Source organism: Arachis hypogaea, chromosome 7 (genome assembly GCF_003086295.3).
Source record: "Arachis hypogaea cultivar Tifrunner chromosome 7, arahy.Tifrunner.gnm2.J5K5, whole genome shotgun sequence".
In the NCBI taxonomy this organism is placed as follows: Eukaryota; Viridiplantae; Streptophyta; class Magnoliopsida; order Fabales; family Fabaceae; genus Arachis; species Arachis hypogaea.
In genome coordinates this window covers 75,615,522-75,638,822 of record NC_092042.1, presented here as the reverse complement: position 1 = coordinate 75,638,822, position 23,301 = coordinate 75,615,522, and the positions used below count along the sequence as shown (strand labels likewise).

Sequence of the window (23,301 nt, the reverse complement as noted above, 5' to 3'; positions counted from 1 at the left end):
TCGATCTCCATCTGGCCTTTGACTTTTTCGCGAAACTCGATGAGAGTCTTTGGCTTGGCCACGGTAATTGTTTCTTGAAATTTCCCTGATCTGATTCCACTCTTGATGGCAAGCAGATGTACCTCAGGATGAAGATCTAGTATGGTGATGGCTACCTTTGTGAAACGGGTGATGTAATCTTTCAGGCTCTCATTCTAACCTTATTTGATTGTATTTAGATAGCCAGAATGGTGCAAGTAGATAGAAGAAGCAGCAAAGTAATCTTCAAAAAATTTTGCAAGTTCCTAAAATGATAAATAGAATTTGCAGGCAACGAACAAAACCAATCAAGTGCAAGACCATCTAAAAAGGTAGGAAAACAACGACATAAAACAGAGTTAAAAGCACCGTTTACTATCACTATTGATCAGAATTTCTTGACGTGCTTCTTCGGGTCTCCTAATCCATTGTAAGGAGTTAAGGTTGTTGGCAAAGTGAATCTTCTGGAAATTTGAAAATTCATGATGTCAGCAGTAAATGGCCTTACAACGTTGTCAGACTCATTGTCTTTGTTTTCGGCCGAACTTCCACATGTCGAAGAGTTTCAGAAACGTGTGTCGGATCAAATTCGTTCTCTTCATCCTCCTCTTGTTCATTATTATCACCATTGTTTTCGATCCAAACATTGGTCAACTCGGTTATCTGGTTCATCATCCTTTGATTTTTCTTCACCATTCGTTGATTTGCTTGTTGTAGCTTAGTTACCATCCGAAGGAGTTCAGAGGGTGTTGGTGTAGGTAGATCAACCTTGGATAGGTAAAGAAGATTTGAGGCCGATAAAAAGGGATAAGAAAAAAAAGTTTATGTCTTCGGCCCCACAGTGGACGCCAATTGTTCTGACCTGGAAGGTTGAGGTATAGCTCATTTGTAGTGAATCCTTGTACTGAGCTTATTGGTCTCTGTTCTGGATTTTTATTTCTAGCAGGGATACACCTCGGCACGAAAGCGAACAATGAAAAAGGGGGGGGGGAATACCTGCAAAAAGTACTCTAATGCTTAAGTCAGTTCAATGGGTCCTTAGAAAAATACATTACATTCTTTATATGTAGGATGGGGTATTAGCGGTTATACTTGTTATGATTATTTTCATTGAAGAATATTTATGTCGTATTGAAACGTTATGATAGTTGGTCGAGCATTAAATTTCGAAGTGTACCATTTGACCGAGTTATAACTCATTAAGCCAAGCTATAACGTATGATACCAAATTATAACTTTTAATTAGATTGTAACAGTCATATTAATTTTTTAATTATTTTTATAACCGAATATATTTTTATTATTTTTAATATGTTAAATTAAGATATTATTATAATAAAATTAATTAATTTTATATTTATTTTTATATTAATTATTTTTAAAATTTAAAATTTAATTTTTTATAAAATATTAATAAAAATATATATTTTAAATTTTAATTTTAAATTTTAAATTATTTTTTATTTACATACAATCAGTTTTAACGGTATAATCAGTTACTTATCGATTAACAAGTTCAATCAACAGTTCGATTCTACAACTATGTCCTGGATCGTAATTGTTGATTTGTGATGCAAAATTGGGAGATGTGCCAAGAAAGGCTGCAAAGTAAGACTATGGAAACTTTGACTTTATATGCGTTGGCAATGATGTGGGTTTGCATGAAAGGTGTTACTACTTACTAGAGTCAACTTAATCGGTGTGTTGATTCAAAGTTGTAATGTATTTTTAGGAAAACTTAACGTGGGTAAAATTAATTAGTAAAAAATTAATAAAAAAACAATTTAAGTCATGTTGGTTTATTTTTGACAGGCCACATTATTTATGAGTAATTTTTTAAAAATTATTTGAATATTAATCTGATATATTAACTCTAAATCGTAAAATTAAAAAAAAAATAGTTAATATTTATTAACTAAATTGATTTTTTATACTTATTATTTTAATGATTAGTGCTTTCTCTAACCTTTTCAAGCTAACATGATATCCTCGTCATTCCTCTCTTCTTGTTTGTAGGATAACCCTCTTAAGTCTTAAGTATTCAAGGAGTCAAGACCACGAAGGATGGTGGAGGGTGAAGTTGAAGGTAGAGTGAAGATGATCAATAATTCTGATGATAGGATGAGTGAGCTGAAGGCATTTGATGACACAAAAATTGGTGTCAAGGGTCTTGTTGATGGAGGTGTTACAAAGATTCCAACCTTATTTCATCATCTACTTGATAAATTCCCAAACGCCTCCAAAACAGCGCACACCATGATTCCCGTCATAGATCTTGAAGGTGTTGCCAAAGATCCAATCACTCGCCAACAAGTTGTTTCAAGAATAAGGGAGGCATCTGAGACATGGGGTTTCTTCCAAGTGCTGAATCATGGCATCCCTGAGAGTGTTCTTGAGGAGATGAAGGAGGGGGTTAGAAGGTTCTTTGAACAAGATGTTGAAGTGAAGAAACAGGTATATACTCGTGATGATATGAAGCCATTTGTCTATAATAGTAATTTTGATCTTTATAGTTCATCAGCACTCAATTGGAGAGATAGTTTTTCATGTCAACTGGCCCCTGAACCTCCCAAACCTCAAGACTTGCCAGAAGTATGCAGGTATATTCTTTTGGAACTATTCTATTTCTATCAGACAGATATTCTATTTACTTGCTTATTGATTGATTGCATCTTATTATTATAGGGATATACTTCTACAGTATGGGACTAATGTTACGAAATTGGGGATCACACTCTTTGAATTACTCTCAGAATCTCTTAATCTGCATTCAAACTATTTAAGAGACATGAAATTGGGTATTACCGAACAAATTCGTTGTGCTGGCCATTATTATCCTCCATGTCCTGAACCAGAACTAGCAATTGGAACCACCAAGCATTCTGATGCTTCTTTTCTTACTGTGCTTCTCCAAGACCATATTGGTGGCCTCCAAATTCTTCATAATGACAAATGGATCGATGTACGCCCTGTACCCGGAACTTTAGTTGTTAATATTGGTGACCTTCTACAGGCAAGTTCTCTAATTTTGTTTACCTTATATTTGAGTCAACACTGGTTATTTTTTTTCAACTGAAAGTATTGGACTCCTAATATTCTCCTTTGACATAATATTTGATTTGTGTTCGAGTCATCTTTTAAATTAGTGAAATAAAAGATAAATAGTTTAAGATAAATATATGTATGGTCATAGTTTTGGAACTCTTTAACTCCTATAAATTCCCGAGTTTATTCATAACAAAGCTTAGTAGCTTAATTGATTTAGTGCTAGATGACTCTTTTACCCATGACAACACAAACAACTACTTTAGCTAATTAATTGTTTCTTGAAGTGTAGCTAATAACGAATGACAGATTCAAGAGCGTTCAACATAGAGTGCTGGCGAATCTCATTGGTCCAAGAGTATCCTTTGCATGTTTTATGGGCTCTAGTGTGAAACCATCTTCGAAGCTCTTTGGTCCTATAAAAGAATTGTTATCTGAAGACAGTCCTCCAAAATATAAAGAAACAACAGCTGCAGAGTATGTAGCATACTTTTGTGCCAAAGGTCTTGGAATCCCTGTTCTTGAACACTTCAGGATTTAAATTGGGAAATTGAAAAATTGGAATTGAGGTGGTTTGGTATAGTTTGGAACTAGTCTTATTCTTGTTATATTTTTTGTCACTTGTATTTGAACATTATTATCAATTTATCAGGAATGTAATTAAAATTTTACATTGGTAGTTAATTATTTAGCAGCCAATAAGTGATCAATTTCTTTCTTCTTTTAATTTTGTTCCTATATCATCATTATCATTATCAACACCCCATCATTCTCTCTACATTGTCAACAACACCATGCTAAATTGCTGAGTACCAACGAAACAAAAAAATATATGCAGTCCATTCTTTTCTTCCTTTTTTTTCCTCCTTAAAATCTCAATTTTGGAAACTTATTTGATCATTGAATGAAGTTGAAAAAGAAAAAAATAATGGATAGTGAAAGAGAATAACATAAGCTTGATGAAGTACTCACCGAGTATAGGCGAAGAGCGTTAACATACTCTATTTGATTCTGTCAGAAGTATAGGAGGGCATTGGCAAGTGAAGCAGAATTATAAATGTTTTTCTTTCTCTCAGCAAATAAGAGAAAGAACGTAATAGAAAGAAATTCTTTCAGCGAACAGAAAAAAAATTTAAAAAGAAGAACAAACATCGCAAATTCCTTTGAAGTTCATCACAATCTTAAAAAAAATTGATAGAAAAATTAAAGGACAAGCCAAAAAGCCGAGTAAGCATGTTCATCATTAGTTATGTTATTTGTTTTATGTCAACTAATGTTCATGTATTTTGAATAAAAGAAAAATTCAGTTCTGTTATATATATATATATATATATATATATATATATATATATATATATATATATGGCACCATAAGTATATTCAGGTCAATATAAATCATTTCCATTATTAGCTAACCTCTTAGTAAAGAAAATGAATTAAAGTGCCAAAAATTAATAAAAAAGACTTAAAGAATTAAAAAGAGAAATTTACCTTGAACCGTCGGTATATGATATACTTCTTGAACATTTCTTATTGTTCAAACTCTGCCTGTATTGTTTAACAATGCTGGGAGTGGATACTCTCCAATATAAAAAAAAAATTGGATGGTGTCAATTGTGATCTCTCACTCTTTATTATTTTCTCTCATATTTAATTTTGGTCCCATTTATAAAGTTAATGGTGAGAGATTGGACTGCATTTCTTCAAGTGTTAAAAAACGGAAGAAGATCCATTTCCAACAATACTAAACTTTCTAATAATTATTGAAGAATATTTAAAAAATATTGAGTTCAAAGAACTAACAACATATTATAGATGATGATTAAATATTATTATTGAGGTAAAAATCAATTTTATGTGTGATTAGTTTGCTTAAGTATGCAAGAAATTAAAATAAAGTAAATTAGTCCAATAACTAACTTCAAGCCCAATCCCAAGCTAACAAAGCCCAGCATAGATTTAGATCTAATAAGCATTCATAATAATCACTTTTAATTCAAAGAATGAGTGGATGATCTTCAAGAAAGAAAGGAAAGAAAGAATCTGGCTCAAGAACAAACAAATGGTCCAATTAGTGATTCAATCCCATTCAATTATTTGGTTGCTAATTAAACAATATAACTCCATTTTTATCATAACCAAATTATACACCACCAAACCAAATTTTCTCTTCTTACTCTTCTCTTTTCCAAAACAAGAAAAAATGAGAAGCTCTTACTAGAATTAAATCAAAAGTGAAAAATAGATTACCATTTTCAAACAAAGAAGAAAGTCAAAGAAGCTAGAATTAAAAGCAAAGATCACATCTAAAGTCTCATCAGAAATTTTTTTTTTTATCTTTGTGCTTTATTGGAGATTGTTGAAGAAAACTCTCTCTCTGCATGTACCGAATTGAAAAGCTCAAGGATTTGAAGGTTATGGAGTTTTGCAAGAAATCAACAAGAAATCAACAGACAAAAGAATTACTTGGAGCCAAGCACAAATAAAGGGCTCCAATTCAAGAAGTAATATGAAAAATAATGAAAGAGAAGATGAAAGGTATGGATGCATGTACTGTTAAATCACTGCCTCTACTACTCTATCTCTCGTCTGTGACGTCACTGTTGCTACTGATATTGGAAAAGAAGAAGTCAAACATGTGCAAGCTAAATTCAAGCTTTGAAAGTTTTACTCCTCTATTAAATGGGTAAACGTCTAAAAATTGATTCAAAGAGTGAGAGCACAAAGTTTGGGTTCTCATAGCATACATAGCTATTACCTTCTTCTCCTTCATGATTCTCATTAAATATTCTATTTTCTCAGTCTAATCTTTCTTTATTTCGATGAAAAAAGGCATTATGATGAGAAATATAAAAAAAAGTCATTGAGTGAAAAAAGATAGAGAGAGTTAGACTTGGAAAAAAGTTAATATTTATTTCAAAAATTCTTTGTATGTATTTCTATTTTATTTTCATGATCTTGAGGGGAATTTCCTTACAAGTTGGGTGAGCACTTTGCAGTTAAAAGTTAGGGTGAGTTCTTAGTCAAATCAGGCTTGGGTAGAAGTTGGATTTGTCCTAGATAGGATTAGATTGAATCCTAAAAAACTTGGTGAATGTAATCTTGTTCAAAGATAGTAAAATTTCATCATTATTTTGATGGAGACTAGATGTAGGCTACATTGCACTAATAAGCTAAATCAGGATATATGACTGTATCACTTTTCTTTCTCTTCTCTATTTCTGGTTTTATTTTTTAGGAGACAAAATAAAATTATCTCCTACTTACTCTATCAAGCTTAACCTCACAGCTATATACCTTGCACATAATTCTATTTTGCCTGCTCCTTTGTCATGAGACAAAATAAAAGTATTTTCCTATTTTTCTACATGAGGTGACTCAACAGAATCTATAAAATACATCCAGTTTGAAGAACAAGCAAGCAAATTTAAAAAGAGGTATAAATTCAAATCCTCTTCTTCTAAGTCACTGATATCCATCAATTGGTATCAGAGTTTTGTCTCAAAGAGATCAAACTTCACAACTTGAAGGAAAGATCCAGATGACCAATAACATGGGATTTAATACAGTAGCTTACACTATGACAGAAGGACAATCCAACAACAGACCTCCATTCTTCAATGAAAAATAGTACAATTATTGAAAAGAAAAAATAAATATCTTTGTGTAGTGCGTAGATTACAACATCTGAAAGATAATTATGAATGGTCCTCAAATTCCAACCAAAACAAGCGTTGAAGGAGTTGTAACTCCTAAAGAAGAAGCAGAATGGAATGAAGATGATAAAAAAAGGTGGAACTCAATGCCAAGGCTATCAACATGCTAAATTACGCCATCAATTTCGAGAAATACTAGAAGGTATCTAGATACAAAACAGTAAAAAAAATCTGAAATAAGCTCTAAGTTACACATGAGGATACCAAGCAAGTAAAAGAAACAAGGATTGATATGTTGAGCAAGGAGAATGAAATATTTATTGTGAAGGAAGAAAAATCAATAGATGAAATGTTTTGAAAGATTCTCTATCATCATAAATAGTTTGGATGCTTTGGGAATTACTTATTCCGACCAAGTACTGGTGAGGAAAGTTTTAAGAAGTCTAACAAAAGAATGGGAAATCAAAGCTACTGTTATCTCTAAAAGTAGTAACCTGAGTCGAATGACCTATGATGAATTGAGAAAAAAGATACTAGCTTACGAAACCACTCACATGAAAAATGATACCAAAAAAGGGAGTGACTCTTAAGTCTTATGTTGAATCAGTGGAAGATGATTCTAATGACTGTTTATCAGATGAGAAGATTGTATTTTTTGCTAGAAAATTTAGAAGGCTAATGAAAAAAAAGAAAGGAGCAAAGGAGGCAGTTCAAAAGAACCAAAGAAAGACATCAGCAAAGTTATCTGCTATAACTGCAAAAAAGCTGAACATTTCAAATATAATTGTCCCAAACTCAATAGAGAAGATCAAACTCGGAAAGACAAGAAGAAGATACTCATGACTTCATGGGAAGATCTGAAAACGACTCTGAAGAGGATGAAGAATCAGACCACAACTCTCAAGCATGCTTGATGGCCGATCACAATCAAGATGATGAAGTAACATATTTTGAACCCACTAATAATAAATTCCATCAAATGATTGATAATCTCACTGAGAAAATTAGAAAATTTTTGAATCAATGCTCTGAACTTAAATATAAAAATAACATCTTAAAGGCTAAAAATACTTACCTCATAGAAAAATTAAAAGAAGTCAAAGATTCTGTTGATCTTGTTGAAGAAAACAAAAGATTTAAATATGAAATTAATAGTCTTAATGAAAAACGTTTTTTCATTATCTACTTGAACTGCATTGAAGAAAATAAAAGGTTGCATAATGTGATGAAAGATTTAAACTAAAATATAGCAAAATTTATCTATAGTTCTAAAAACTTAGACAAATTATTAGTTAGTCAAAGACCTTTTTTTGCAAAGGCTGACTTGGGGTATTATAACAATTCTGAAAGTGTTTTTAAATATAACTACGAAAATATATCAAAATTATGAAAACTAAATTTATATTAATAATTAATAATAACAATATAACTAAGGATAATATTAAAATATACTAAAAATAACATTTTTTTTGTTTTTTGTTTATAATAGAGGAAAAAAATTTTTGTGACACCTATACAAAAATTTTCTTTCTTTTTTATTTTTTTATATCCAAAATAAATTTTTTTCGTTTATTTTCTTTCTTTTTATTTTCTTTTTACTTATTTTCTCTCGATCCAAACATAGTATAAATGTTTTAAAATATGATCCTCATTTACCTACCTAAAATTTTTTAATTCTGAAGTGAATCTATTAAAATAGGAGTGACATTATTATAAAGTAAATTCATATAAAATATAATACCAAAAAAATATAATTTTAAATGAATGATAGTTACTAAATAAACATATGATTTACTTGATCAATGTAATTAGGATTTTCAGTTTTTTTTATAAAATCTTACAACATAAAAAATAGAAAAAGAAATTAGTCTAAGGACCATTAGAAAAATTTAATTATTAAAAAAACTTTTAATACCAAAATTATTAAGATGAATAAACATTTTTATTAATATTTATAATATTTAAGAAGAAGGACCAAATTTTTTTATAAAAAAATAAATATATCTTTAATTATTTTTTTATTTAATTTTTATAATTTTTATATCAATAATTTTTATTTTTCCTAAAATTTTAATAATTTTTGTTAATTTTTTATTTTTATTTTAATTTATTTTCATAATCTTTTTATTTTTATTTACTTATTGATTTTAATGAAAATTACTAAAATTTTAGGAAAAATAAAAAATATTAGCACAAAAATCATGAAAATAAATAATAAAATAATTAAAAATATATTTATCTCTTTATAATAATATTTAGTCTTTTTTCTTAAATATGATAAATATAATTAAAAAATTTAGTCTTTTTAATAATTTTAATATTAAATTTTTTTAATAATTAAATCTTTCTAACAATTTTTTAAATTATTTTTTTGTAAAAAAAAAATCAAAAATAAAAATCAAATATTAAAAAACAAGAAATTTTTTAGGACACGTTAGCTACAAAAATTTTTGCATCTGAATCATATCATTCATTTTTTTCAAGGACACGCTAACTAGCTTTAAATATAAATATTTGAAAAAGTATACGTTATCAAGAGCAGAGTTTGTCAACTATCACCAACACAAATTAAAAAGAATTTAAAATAATTTTATATAGGTTAATTAGGTTTAATGTGGAGTCCATGAATAACATTTTGAAAGAGTGCGGAATTTTTAATGGTACATGAGGTGAGTAGAACCTTGATAGAAAAGCCTGCGACACCAATCCTATCTCGCAACTCTATTTCTAGTTCTCATCGTCAAATGTGTCTCTTTTCATCATGGAACATTTTCAGTCACTGAGACGCTGCCGTGACTAATTTGCGTTGACCGCCTCTTCTCTCGAATCCCAATTGGATGCACCATCAGTCCCGTAAAAGATAGATGCAACGTGTGTACATGTAGGTATTGTACAATCATTGTCTCGTCAACCATACTCGATAAATAAATTTAGTGTTCAACCTAACTAAAATTGGCAAATCTTAGTAAAAAAAATATTGATAACGTAGTATGATTGTAAATATTTTTCTACAAAAATAGATAATCATGTTATTGAGTAGATTATATTTTTAAGAAAGTTTCCTGTTACACACCACATCACATATCTTCACTACCAATTTAAAATAAAAGTCTACAAATATTGTAATGCGTGCCCCAACTAAGAATAAGAATGCCTAACTCATTGGTAACCCTAAATTCTTCTACCCTAAACTCTACTATTAAAATTACTACGAATACTCCCTCTTGTTATCAGTAATTTTATTATTATCGATAACACCACAATTCATCGTATACCTAATAATAATAATAATAATAATAATAATAATAATAATAATAATAATAATAATAATAATAATAATAATAATAATAATAATATTCTCTCCTTCATCCGCTCTTTTTTTTTTGAAAGTATAATCTGTACCTGTGGATTAAAGTTTATAAATAAGAATTTGTATAAAATTAATTTTTAATAAAAGTGAGTTGGTATTGGCATCAATTATATTTAACAATTTTTATATGAAAATAAATTATATTAAATTAAATGTTATTTATATTATATTAGTTAAAATTATTTTTAGGATAAAAATACAAAAAAAACATAAATTTAAATAATTATTTTATATTATTTTATTATTTATTTTAAATATTTAAATATATTTTATTACTTATCAAATTAATAAAAACTCATATTTACATAATAAACTAAAAATAACAAAAAATTGACAAAGCATGTTTAAATTAAAAACAAAAATAATATATAAATAATATATCAAAATATTTTTTAAATTATCTCATTATTTTTTGTAGTGTTCTCAGTACTATTTTAGATAATAAATTTTTACTATTTATAATTCAATTGTTATAGTTAGTGTTTTATTTATATTGTTCTTTTTAATAGGATTAATAATTTATATTATAATAAAATTACAATAATAAACATAAAACACAAATATAATAGTTACAAATTTTAACCAATCTAACCTAAAAATTAAAAAAGTTTCATACAAAAAATGTTACAATACAATAAAAATAGAACAGAATTCATATAAACAAAAACCAAAAAAATAAAATAAAAAACTATATGATCATATAAATGAAAGAAATGAAGACAAAAGAGACTACAAAAAAATAAACAGGCATAATTGGTAGGATTTAAAAAAAATAAATTGAATTAACTAATCTACTTAATCTATTAAAACTGAATTTTCCCCCAACTAATGAAGGTGAGGTGTCAATCTTTCGTGACTCCGTTTTCCCTCCAAAATGAACTTTCCTATTCTCTATTCTAAATTATTTTATAAAAAATATCTTTATTATAATTGTAAGACCCGGTTAATTAACGGCTAATTAACCCATAAATGAGAATTTATTCTAGAAAGCCCAAAATGTGATTTTTATGGCTTAATGTGATAGAGGAGATTGAGACGAGAATTTCGGTACCAATTTTATAGAATTCGGACCAAGATTGGACCGAACAGGCCAAACCGGGCCAACCGGACCCAAAGTGGGCCCTTGGCCCAACATAACTAAATCAAAACCCTAGTTTTCAGCTCTCTCTCTCCTCACATAACACTCTTACACGCTGAAATTTGAGGCACAAGAGGGAAGAACACTCTCTCAAGTTCTCTTCCTTGGTTGATCTTCAAACCACCATAACTTTTGATCTAGAGCCCCGATTGCCGCACCGTTTGCGGCCACGAGTTCACCATGGAGAGCTCTACAAAACCCATACAATTAATCTTGAGGTAAGCCACGTTTTTCTCTTCGAATTTCTAGCCTTGATTTCGAGTTTCATGAGCAAAAATGTTGAGATTTTGGGCTCTTTGATGTTATAGGACCCAACTCTCTTGAAGGAGAAGGTTAATCTTGTCTCCTTGGACCTTGGGTGTGGTAAAATTCTCAACCCTAGTGTACTTTGTGGTTCTATGATGTTTGGGTTTTGAGATGTTGTGTATGGGTGTGATGATTGTGGCTTAGGTTATGTATATGTGAATATTGGAGCTTGATTGGTGATATTGAAAAGCTTGAAAAGGGTTTGGTGGTGAAAAATCTGTTCTTGGAGGTGTTGAGACCTTGAGAGCTTGTGGATAAGTGATTTGGAAGTGCTCCGGTTGAGTTTGGGAAATCGGCTAAGGTATGGTCTCGGTTTGTCGTATCTAATATGTAATGTGGTAGGAAATACTTAGACTAGAGGCCCTAAGATAGGCAATGAATTGTTGATGTTGTTGAATGGTTGATATATATAATGTGGTCATATATGTGATGATGATTATCGATGCCTTAATAGTATGATGTATGAGAAATATGCATGTTGTGATATATGCTTGATGATGGATTATGGTGGAATTGTGGGTGGAACCATGTTGATGGTGAGTATGCTATTGATTGTGTACAATGATGATTTATTGGAATTGGTGTTGTTGAAAATTGGCATGAGGAAGAGTATATGATATGTCAATCTGTTTGGGTTTGAACCACTTGGGTGAAGTGGGTTAAAATGATGGATAGTGATTTTGTAAATTGTGGTAAAGTGTCAATGTGCGAGTTGAGGAGGCTTGATGTTGAATTTGATATATTTTGATTGATTTCAAAGAAAAGGGATGAAATTGACATGTTTTGATTGGTTTTGAAAATAGTTGAAAATGGCTTGTTTTGAAAATGGCACTTTGTGGTTTTTATGAAAAACTTAGTTTTTGGGCATACTTTGACGGGACCTAACTTGGACTACAGATCTCTGTTTTGTGCCAAATCTGTTTAGAAATAAAATTGGATCCGGGATGTCCATGCCGTTTGAAGAACGGGTGAAAAATGATTTAAAATGAGAAAGTTATGTCCGTCGGAAGATTGGGGGTTGAATTTGTGAATTCTGCAGTTTTTAACTTAGAAAATTTTTAGCAGAATGACCCCCCGCGCGTAGGCGCACTTGGCGCGTACGCGCCGTTCTTCCAAAAAGCGCTATCCACGCGTGCGCGTGTTGTGCGCGGGCGCGCCGATGTGCTGCACCCAATACCCAGCCATTTTCCAGAAAGTTGTGCCAAAACTGTGCCAGATTTGTGCCTGGGGCACGAGAGTACCCACGCGTACGCGTGGCTGAAGCGTGCGCGTCGATTGGCTAATTTTCAATCCACGCGTTAGCGTGCATGACGTATATGCGTTGATGAGTTTTATGGCCATCCACGCGTGCGCGTGGAGTGCGCGTACGCGCGGCCCTATTTTCATACAAAGGTTGATTTTTTAGTTTTAAAAGCCAAATCTCATACTTCTAAGCCTTCGATCTCACTATTTATATCTTAAATCATCATGATATGTCTAGCTATGAGAAGAAGGGCTAGTGAATATGGTAACTTGTGAGTGAAGCAAGGGAAAAATGAATGATCAATGAGAATCAAAGATGATTATGTGAGAGGCGGAGGATGGTGGTGGAAGTGCTTGTTATGCCATGGGCCGAAAGGCCGTAATTGTTAATGAATGGCTGGTTATGGATTTAACCATGAGCCGAATGGCTGGTTATGGATTTAACCGTGAGCCGGATGGCTAGATTATTGCCGTGTTACGGCGGAGCCATGATTATGGCTATGTATAAATACATATATACTGTTGAATGAATTGTGAATGTTGCACTTCCACTGTTGGAGATGAGAGTTTCCCTGGGAGGAAGCAGTGGCTAGCCACCACGTGCTCCAGGTTGAGACTCGAAGCTCTTTTAACCCTATGTCGTAAGTGTGGCTGGGCACTGTGAAAGCCCCGGATGAGCTCGCCCCCGTAAATATTCACTAGTGAGGGTGATGGATATGGATCATGATTATGATCAAGTGTATGACGAGTATAACTCGAGTTGGGGATGCGCGACAGAGGGACAGTCCAATGGTTAGCTACCAGGACTTGTCGGGTTGGCTCTATAACCAACAGATGATATCATCAGCCACTAGGGACAGGCATTCATCATATGCATACTATATGAATTGTTTGAGATTGCCTATTTGACTGCATATTACTTGCTAATAGTCTAAATGCCTTATTTGTTCCTATTTGTATATTTCTTGTTTGATATAACTGTGTTTGCTACATTATACTCCTGCTGGTGGTTGGGAGGTCTGAAGGAATTGGAAAGGGAAGTATTAGTTAGACTGAAGAATCTTTAGTCAGATGCCCTTTTATGGTTTAGCTTGTTTATAAGCTTTTGAATTATCTGGAGGAAGTTCTAGGATTGCCTTCGGCTTTCCTCTATTATTATGTATTATATATGTGGAAGCTGTTACCATGCTGGGGACCTCTGGTTCTCACCCATGCGGCTTTTGTGGTTTTCAGATGTAGGACGTGAGGTTTCTCGCTGAGGCCTACTGGAGACTTCTGGTTTAGCGAAGATCCTTTGTTCTTGGGGACTCTGTTTTAGTTTATATGTTTTGCTTAGATACTTTTATCTCCATTAAATAATACAAACTGTGATGACTCCTCTTATGGGAGATTTTGGAGAATAGGTTTTTTGTATTTGTGTCCCTTTGGGTTTCCTTTGGGGTTTTCCTTATTTTATCATATGTATATATTGCTATATGCTCGGACCGGTTATCTTCGCAGCTGGATTTTGAGTCTTGATATTCCTGTTTTTGACACTCTTTTGTATATATATATAATCTCGCGTTTGTTTATCCTTGTTCATTACGGTATCGATCGGAGTGTTGTGCTTTCGAGTTGCGATTTTTTTGTTACCCCTTTTTCTATAAAGGCTTCTAGTTATAATCAATCATTCATACTACTATAAGTACTAAATTTTTATTTTAGAGGTCGTAATACCTTGCCATCTCTGAATTATGACTTAAGCATAAGACTCTGTATGGTAGGGTGTTACATTATGGTATTAGAGCAGTTCGTTCCTGTAGAGCCTGAGGGACGGACTGACTATGCTTCTGTGCATTCTCTGTGTGTGTGTTATGTGCTATTAGTATAGCTGCTTGATATAATTGGCATAAACGTTCATGAGCATGCATTTGGGACTTTAAAGCACTAGACTTCCGATATTGAGACTGATCAACTTAATATTGATTGTTTGGTGTGTATAGGAACCAGATGGCGCCTCGTGGACGCGGTAGAGGCCGTGGTAGAGGTTGTACTAATGTTCGTGCGCCGGAGAATAACACTAATGACCCGGTGAACTTTATGATTGCGTTAGAGAACATGGCTGCGGCTATGCAAGCCACTGCTGAGGCTCTTGGTCAACAGATGAACAACCATGGTAATGATGGAGGTGGAGTTTAGAGCCCGATGACATTGGCAAACTTTTTGAAGGTTAATCTGCCTTAGTTCAAGGGAACTACTAGCCCGACTGAGGCTGATACATGGTTTCAGACTATAGAGCGAGCACTGCAAGCACAAGTGGTGCCTGAAGGACATCGTGTCAAGTTTGCTACCTATATGCTCACCGGTGAAGCGTCGCATTGGTGGCAAGGTATCCGGCGTCTTCAGTAGTAGGGTGATGACTATATCACCTGGAATGTCTTCCAAGAGGAGTTCTATAAGAAGTACTTTCCGACTTCCGCTAGGACGGCCAAGGAGCTTGAATTGTTACAGCTAAAGTAGGGTACCATGTCCGTATCAGAGTATACTGACAAGTTTGAAGAGCTGTTCAGGTTCTCTCGTATGTGTCAAGGGACTCCGGTGGAATATGAGGAATGGAAGTGTGTTAAGTATGAAGGAGGACTCCGGAGTGATATCTTCAGCTCAGTGGAACCAATGGAGATTAGGACTTTCTCCGAGTTGGTAAACAAGTGTAGGGTTGCTGAAGAGTGTGTAATGAGGGCAACCGCTGAGAAAGGGAGTCACAAAGGATCATTCCCACAGAACCGAGGGAAGAGCTTTGCACCTAGAGGTCCGCCTTTCAAGAGGAGAAGCTCTTTCAAGAGGCCCAACAACAACTCTCAAGAGAAGAAGTTTGGGAAGTAGCCTCAGAATGATCAAGCTTGTACTAGATGTGGGAGTCACCATCCGGGAGCACCATGTAAGGCCAGATGGGGTTTGTGCTACAATTGTGGACAGGCGGGGCATAAAGCCGCAAGCTGCCCGGAGAAGCAGAAACAAGGTGCTGGGAAGGCACAACAGACTGGTCGGGTGTTCACCACTTCAGCTATAGGTGCTGAGGGATCTGAGACACTCATTCGAGGTAACTGTGAAGTGGCTGGTCAAACTTTAAATGCTTTATTTGATTCGGGAGCATCACATTCATTCATTGCATTTGAGAAAGCCCATGAGTTAGGATTGAAGATTGTAACCTTAGGTTATGACCTAAAAGTGTATAATGCTACCCATGAGGTTATGGTAACTAGGCTAGGATGCCCGAAAGTTTCCTTTAGATTCAAGCAGCGTGCTTTTATTCATAATTTAGTCTGCTTACTGATAATCGGTCTTGATCTTATCTTGGGATTGGACTGGTTATCTAAGAACCATGATCTGCTTGATTGTTCTACAAAGTCGGTGTACTTTATGCCGGAAGATACAGAAGGGCCAGTCGTGGTGAATAATTATTACTTAAATTCGATGATGGTGAACTGTTCTGGAATCGAATGTCAGGGTATCCTGTTGTTAACCGCGGGCATTTTGGGTGATGATCAAAGGTTGGAACAGATTCTGGTTGTGTGTGAGTTTCCGGAAGTGTTTCTCGATGATATTGATGAGTTTCCACCTAACGGAGAGGTTGAGTTTGCTATTGAGTTGGTGCCCGGGGCGGGTGACAAACCCCATTTTGACGGTTTATCTTGTATTGATTTTAGGGGATTTTATAACCTTTTACCCACATTTATTCAATGAAATAGCATGGTTTTATAACTTCTCCTTTAATTGTGGTTAAGAGTGAAAACATGCTTTTTAGGTCTTAAAATGAATAAATTCAATTCACCTTGATTCCATTAGATGCCTTGATATGTTTGTTAAGTGATTTAAGGTTTAGGAGGCAAAGATTGGATCAAGGGAATGAAGAAAGAAGCATGAAAAGTTGAAGAACTCATGAAGAAATGAAAGAACCGGAAAGCTGTCAAGCCGACCTCTTCGCACTTAAACGACCATAACTTGAGCTACAGAGGTCCAAATGATACGGTTCCAGTTGGGTTGGAAAGCTAACATTCGGGGCTTCGAAATGATATAAATTTTGCCATATGTTGCTTCGCGTTCAGGGGCGCGCACGCGCACTTTGCGGGCGCACGCCGATTCTGTTCGTGGCCCACTTTAATGAAATCGTCCCCAGCGGTTTTAGGAGCCTTGTGGGCCCAATCCAACTCATTTCTGATGCTATTTAAGTCAAGGATTGAAGAGGGATGAGACATCTAGTTACCATTAGCCATAGTTTAGTTTGAGAAGTAGTTTCTAGAGAGAGAAGCTCTCACTTCTCTCTAGGATTAGGATTAGGATTAGGTTTAGTTCTTAGATCTAGATTTTAATTCATCTTCTTCTACTTCTATCTTCTCAATTCCTTGTTGTTACATTCACTCTTCTTCTATTCTTTTGGTGTAATCTCTTTTATGTTGTTCTTATGTTTTGTTGTAGATCTACTATTGTTTCTTCCATTTTCTTTCAATTCAATAAGAGGTAATTCATAATAATTGTTCTTCTTTGCTTTTCTGTTGTTGATCTCTTGCTTTTGTAGTTAGATCTCTCTTTAATTCTTGCATTTAATAATGTTTACTTCCATTGCACTTTATGTGTTTGTTGAAATGTCTCTTTTAGTTTTAGTGTAGATTTTGTTCCTCTTGGCCTAGGTGGAGTAATTAGTGACACTTGAGTTATCTAATTTCTTTATTGATTGATAATTGGAGAGATTGCTAATTGGTTTGGAGTGCACTAAAGCTAGTCTTTCCTTGGGAGTTGGCTAGGATTTGTGGCTCAAGTCAATTCATCCACTTGACTTTCCTTTATTAGCAAGGGTTAACTAAGTGGTAGCAATGAACAATTCTCATCACAATTGAGAAGGATAACTAGGATAGAACTTCTAGTTCTCATACCTTACCAAAAGCCTTTTATAGTTGTTAGTTTATTTTCATTGTCATTTACTTTCATGTCTCTTATCTAAAACCCCAAAACAACTCAAACCAATAACAAGACACTTTATTGTAATTCCTAGGGAGAACGACCCGAGGTTCAATACTTCGGTTTATAAATTTAGGGGTTTGTTTTAGTGACAAACAACTTTTTGTATGAAAGGATTATTGCTTGGTTTAGAAACTATACTTCGACGAGATTTTATTTGAGAAATTCTATACCATCAAAAATCCAATCGTCAAAATGGCGCCGTTGCCGGGGAATTGCAATGGTGTTATGTTATTGGTTATTGTATATATGTGAATATTGTGAATAGCTTGATTTTTTTTTGGATTGCTTGCTAGTTAGGACTTTGTTTCATTATTTCTTAGTAGTTTTTGTTTTTATTTTCTCTTTTCACCATGAATTCTCATTTTGGCTATGAGTGTGATTACAACTATGTTGTAGGTGATGAGAACTTCAATGAAGAGATGCATCAAGGATGGGACAATCAATGGTGGGAGGAGCCATATGCATATGATCAATCTTCATGGCAACAACCCCCACCAATGCACTATGAAGAAGAGCCATTTTTTGATGCATATCAATCCAATGGCTATGGTGAATCTCCTTGTGACTTTCAAGAGCCACCACCATATGCTTATGAACCCCCTCCTCAACATGGCCCCCAACCACACTCACAAGCCCCTTTTCACCAACCACCTTCATATGACCCTAATCCATATCCATCCTACCAACAACCATATGAGCAATATGAACCACACATAGAGCCACCACCATTCCAACATCAACATTTTCAAGAGCCACCCCTTCCATATTATTACCAAGATGAACCACCTCCAACATATGAAAATTTCCAACCACAAGATGAATACTACCTTCCACCACAACCTCCCATGGACGAATATTCATGTCTCTCAATCCAAGAGCCTTATGGTCCTACTCGTGATATCCAAGAGGAACAAGAGTCAAGGGATCGTCTCAAGGAAGCATTGGATCAATTTCAAGCAACCATGGAGTGTGTTGTGCAACAAGTGGAAAGAGTGGAGAATATTGAACCACCACAACTCTACCAAGAAGAACCATCTTCCTACTATGAACCCTTCCCCCAAAATGAGGAACCCTTCCACCCACCCCAACCTCTAATGGATGAAACCCTTGGTGTTCTTGTTCAAGAGCAAGAAGAGATGAAAAGGGATGTGCAAAATTTCATGGCCGCCTTGGATGCGGTAACAAATCAATTAGCATCCCAATGCTTGAACACTCAAGAAACTCCCATGGCTACATGTGGAGAATTAAATGAAGAACATAGCATGAAGGAGAGATTGGAAATTCCGGTGGGAAATGAAGGAAGTTGCTTTGTATTGGAACAATTGGAGGAAGCTTTAATTGTTGAAGACAAGGAAGAAGTGGTAGAAGACTTAGGAGATGCGGAGCCTCCATGGGAACATAGAGTTGAAGAAAACCCCTCCAAGATGATTGAAATTGATGCTAGGGAGGAAAGTGCACACCTTCCAAGGCATATTCCATATGAAGACTTGGATAGGATAGAGCAAGAATTGAGTTCCCATGGCAATGAAGAGCAAGCATTAAGTCTTAGTGATGAAAAATCCTTTGAGCATGAAGAACCTTCTCCCGGTGCATTTGAAAATGTTGTGGAGGTAAACTTCTTTCACCCTCCCAATTATAGTTTGATTAAGGGAAAAAGCTTAGATAGTATTGATGAACGAAGGATTGAATTAGAGAAATCTTGTGAAGAGGTGGAGATCCTTAGAAAAAGGAGGATGGGGGTGGAATATGCTTTGTCAAGAACCTTGGAATCATCTTTGCCTAGGTTGCCATCTACACCTTCATTTGAGTGGGTGAAGTTCATTTCTATTAGCTTTATTATCCCACTTGAATATGGTTTGCTTGATACGGATGGTCAACTTAGGATGCTTTGTGGGATGAAGCGTAAGCGAAAGATGTTTCGTGGTTGGCGTTGCAAATCAAGGCTCATTATGGTTGATGCATCAAACACGAGATATAAAGGTTAGAGTAGTGCTCAAATAGATGGGTCTAGGAGGATTGTTGGGCACTTCATAGAGAATTCTTCTTGTTCACCACCCGGATGGACTAATAATAATGATCAACTTCAAGACGGGTGTGAAAATAAAGTGTGGGATCCCGGATCACAAGAAGAGGATCAACTTTGGGAGCCCCAAGCTTGTGAAGAACTCCATCAACACTTGGCTCAATCCATAAAGAATCTTGGGGCACAATGGAGAACCAAGCATTGGTGGGAGTTCCAAGATGAATACAAGCACAAGCCACCTTAAGAGGAGCTCCCCATAAGTCCAACTTAAGGACAATAAACAAAAGTGCTAGGTGGGAGACACCCCACCATGGTAAAATCTTTTCATTTTCTCTTTTGTATATATGGGTAGAATTAGTTTAATTTCATGTTTTGGTAGTTTGTTAAGTGCATTTGATAGTTTAGTATGTTAAATAAGGTTTTATGGTGTTTTGGTAGCTGTTTGGAGGTTTGGAATGCTTGGATTGGTGCAAAAACATAGCAAAAATTTTTGAAAAAAAAAAAACAGAGCACCATCCACGCGTATGCGCATTGCGTGCGTACGCGTGCATCAAGCGTTTTGGACCATCCACGCGAGCGCGCCATGCACGCGTACGCGTGGATTGAGAAGTTCCACCTTCCATACCTTGACCCGAGAGTTAGGCCTGCACTGTGCGGAAATTAGGCCTGAGGCACAAACCTATTTGCGCGCTCGCGCACATGACGCGTACGCGCCACTCTCGAAATAAGCCATCGACGCGCGCGCGCCATGTGCGCGTACGCATGGATGCCCTTCCTTCACTACATTTCTTTTCTTCTCATTTTTCCATTTCTTTCCTTCTCCTTTCTTCTTTCCTCCTTCTACCCCTCATCCAACACTTCCAAACACCATGGATAACCATTTATTTTAGTTAGTTTTAGTTAGTTTTCATTTTATTTTCTCTCTTTTCATTATAAGTGTTGGATTATTGACTTTGTTTACTACACATTGTTGCCTCCTTATTGCCTAAATGCTAATTTAGAATTAATGTTCTTAGATAATCTTTGTTGGATTCTATGATTGAGGTTATACTTTACTACTTGGTTTTGAGTTTTTCATGCTTACCTTTTGAAAAACACCAAGTGATGAAAATTGCCTTCGAACTTGTAACTCTTTTGAATTGCATGATTTGGCCACCATGTGATTTGAACTGTATTCTTTGATTAGGCAATCTCTTGATGGATGCTGATGTGCATTTACCTTAATGCATTGTATTTCATGATCATATGCATCCATATGTTTTAGCCTGAATGCTTCTATGCTTCTTTAATGCTTGTTTTACCTTACAAGTTTACTTAAAGCATCTCAAGCATACTAGAATGAGTAAAGTGCATGCTTCTTTGGTGACATAACTTTTAGGCTAATGTGTGTTCTAAACCGCGCAATCTAGAATTCACACACCTACTTGTCATCAATGTCACACTAATTCACTCACTCATTTCTAAGTGATTTACCTCATTCCAACAATGTATGCTTCCTTGCTTTTATATCTTCTCCTCTTATGGTGTTATATTTTTGTTTTTCATGAACGATGCACCACAAGCACACATGGAAGCGGAAGAAAGAACACGTAGCAATCCGGAGAGTCGCCGTACCCCCTTGCTCATCTTTGAGTGCACCGAGGACGGTGCAAACTTTTAAGTGTGGGGAGGTCGTCCGACCGGTCGGCGATTTTGGGTGACAAATTTCTAATCTCAACACTTTTGCATCTCATTCTAGGATTTTAGGATTTTTACTTGCATTTTCTTATTTTTGCATATATATACACAATAAGCTTAGTCAAAATAATGAAATTTTTCAAGAATTCTATCTATAGGGCACATCAATTGATTTGAGTAAAAAAACTTTTCATAGAACTTGCTTGAATTATATATATTGTGGATCATGTTTTTGAGCTAAGAACACAAGCAAGTGAGATTTGAGCCTAATGGTGTGGTTACATCTTATAACCACTTATTTTCCTTCTTGTGTGCATTATTCTCTCTCTATGAATGTAATCTTTGATTTGTTTGATTCTTTATGTCCATTATTTTGGGTATACATGCATTTATATGATTGAGGCCATCATTTCATTAGCTCACTTACCCAAATGGCCTTACCTTTTACTCTCCTTTGTTAGCCGATTTTGAGCCTACGATTAACCCACTTGCTCTTAATTTTAGCACATTACAAGCCTTAAAGCGAAAAACAATAAATGTCCTTAATTTGGATCTTTGATAGGCTAGTGTGTGTGAGTATCATTCAAGTGTGGGAACCTTGGGACATTGGGTGAATAAAAGGGTAGTTTTGTATTATTATTGGAAATATTGGGAATTGGGTACATGCTCATGTATTGATCAAATGTAAAACCTTATGCATTGAGGTTCTTGTATATAGAAAGAAAAAAATGAGAAAAACAAAAGAAAAATAATATGGAAAAGAAAAAAAGAAAAAAATAGAAAAAGAAAGAAAAAGAAGAAAAAGAAAGAAATAAAAAGGGGACAAAATGCCCCAAATCAAAGTATAGTCCAATAAAATCAATGCATAGGTGTTGTGAAATTAAAAAAGGAATACATGAGTATGTGAAAAAGTGAGGAATGGGTAGTTAGATTAGAACTTAATTGTATAGGATGTCATAGGCTAGGTGGGAAGTTTAAGCTTATCAAAGATTCAAATTTCAAGCTCACTTAATCATATATGCATCATACCTTGACCCTAGCCCCATTACAACCTATGAAAAGACCTCATGATATATGTATGCATGCATGAAATATTTGTTGATTGTTAGAAGAAAAACAAATCTTGGAAAGCATGATTAGGGGAGAATTGAGAGAATCAACCCTAAACACTTGAGCGAATAGAGTGCAAATACATCCGGTGAGGGTTCGATTGCTCAATTACATGTCTCCACCCATGATCATCTCCTTTCATGCAAGTTTGTAAAAATATTTAATAACTCTATTCAATTGTGGAGTAAACTTGCTAGTCCTTAGCCCTTGTGCATATATGCTTCTTGGGAATTGATTTATTTTGACCAAGCAATCGCATTCATTTAGATAGTTGCATATAGGTAGATCGCATTTAGTTAGTTCCATTGAATAAATGTTGATCCCTTTGCTTTTTCTTGGTTTAAGCATGAGGACATGCTTGGTTTAAGTGTGGGGAGGTTGACAAACCCCATTTTGACGGTTTATCTTGTATTGATTTTAGGGGATTTTATAACCTTTTACCCACATTTATTCAATGAAATAGCATGGTTTTATAACTTCTCCTTAATTGTGCTTAAGAGTGAAAACATGCTTTTTAGGTCTTAAAATGAATAAATTCAATTCACCTTGATTCCATTAGATGCCTTGATATGTTTGTTAAGTGATTTAAGGTTTAGGAGGCAAAGATTGGATCAAGGGAATGAAGAAAGAAGCATGAAAAGTTGAAGAACTCATGAAGAAATGAAAGAACCGGAAAGCTGTCAAGCCGACCTCTTCGCACTTAAACGACCATAACTTG

At 34.5% G+C, this 23,301-nt stretch overlaps 1 protein-coding gene across 1 annotated transcript; it reads left to right on the top strand.

Moving 5' to 3' along the window:
* Positions 1-1,959: 1,959 nt before the first annotated feature.
* On the top strand, positions 1,960-3,773 carry LOC112703492 (1-aminocyclopropane-1-carboxylate oxidase homolog 1). Its single transcript, XM_025754957.3, has 3 exons — positions 1,960-2,618; positions 2,704-3,031; positions 3,356-3,773. Exons 1-3 carry the CDS (start codon positions 2,083-2,085, stop codon positions 3,602-3,604), a joined length of 1,113 nt encoding a protein of 370 aa, XP_025610742.1. The 5' UTR covers positions 1,960-2,082; the 3' UTR covers positions 3,605-3,773.
* Positions 3,774-23,301: the final 19,528 nt, after the last annotated feature.

Coding starts and splice junctions, on each gene's coding strand:
- LOC112703492 (XM_025754957.3), top strand. CDS start 2,083: ATGGTGGAGGGTGAAGTTGAAGGTAGAGTGAAGATGATCAATAATTCT. Junction 2,619..2,703: donor GACTTGCCAGAAGTATGCAG/GTATATTCTTTT, acceptor TTATTATTATAG/GGATATACTTCTACAGTATG. Junction 3,032..3,355: donor ATATTGGTGACCTTCTACAG/GCAAGTTCTCTA, acceptor CTTGAAGTGTAG/CTAATAACGAATGACAGATT.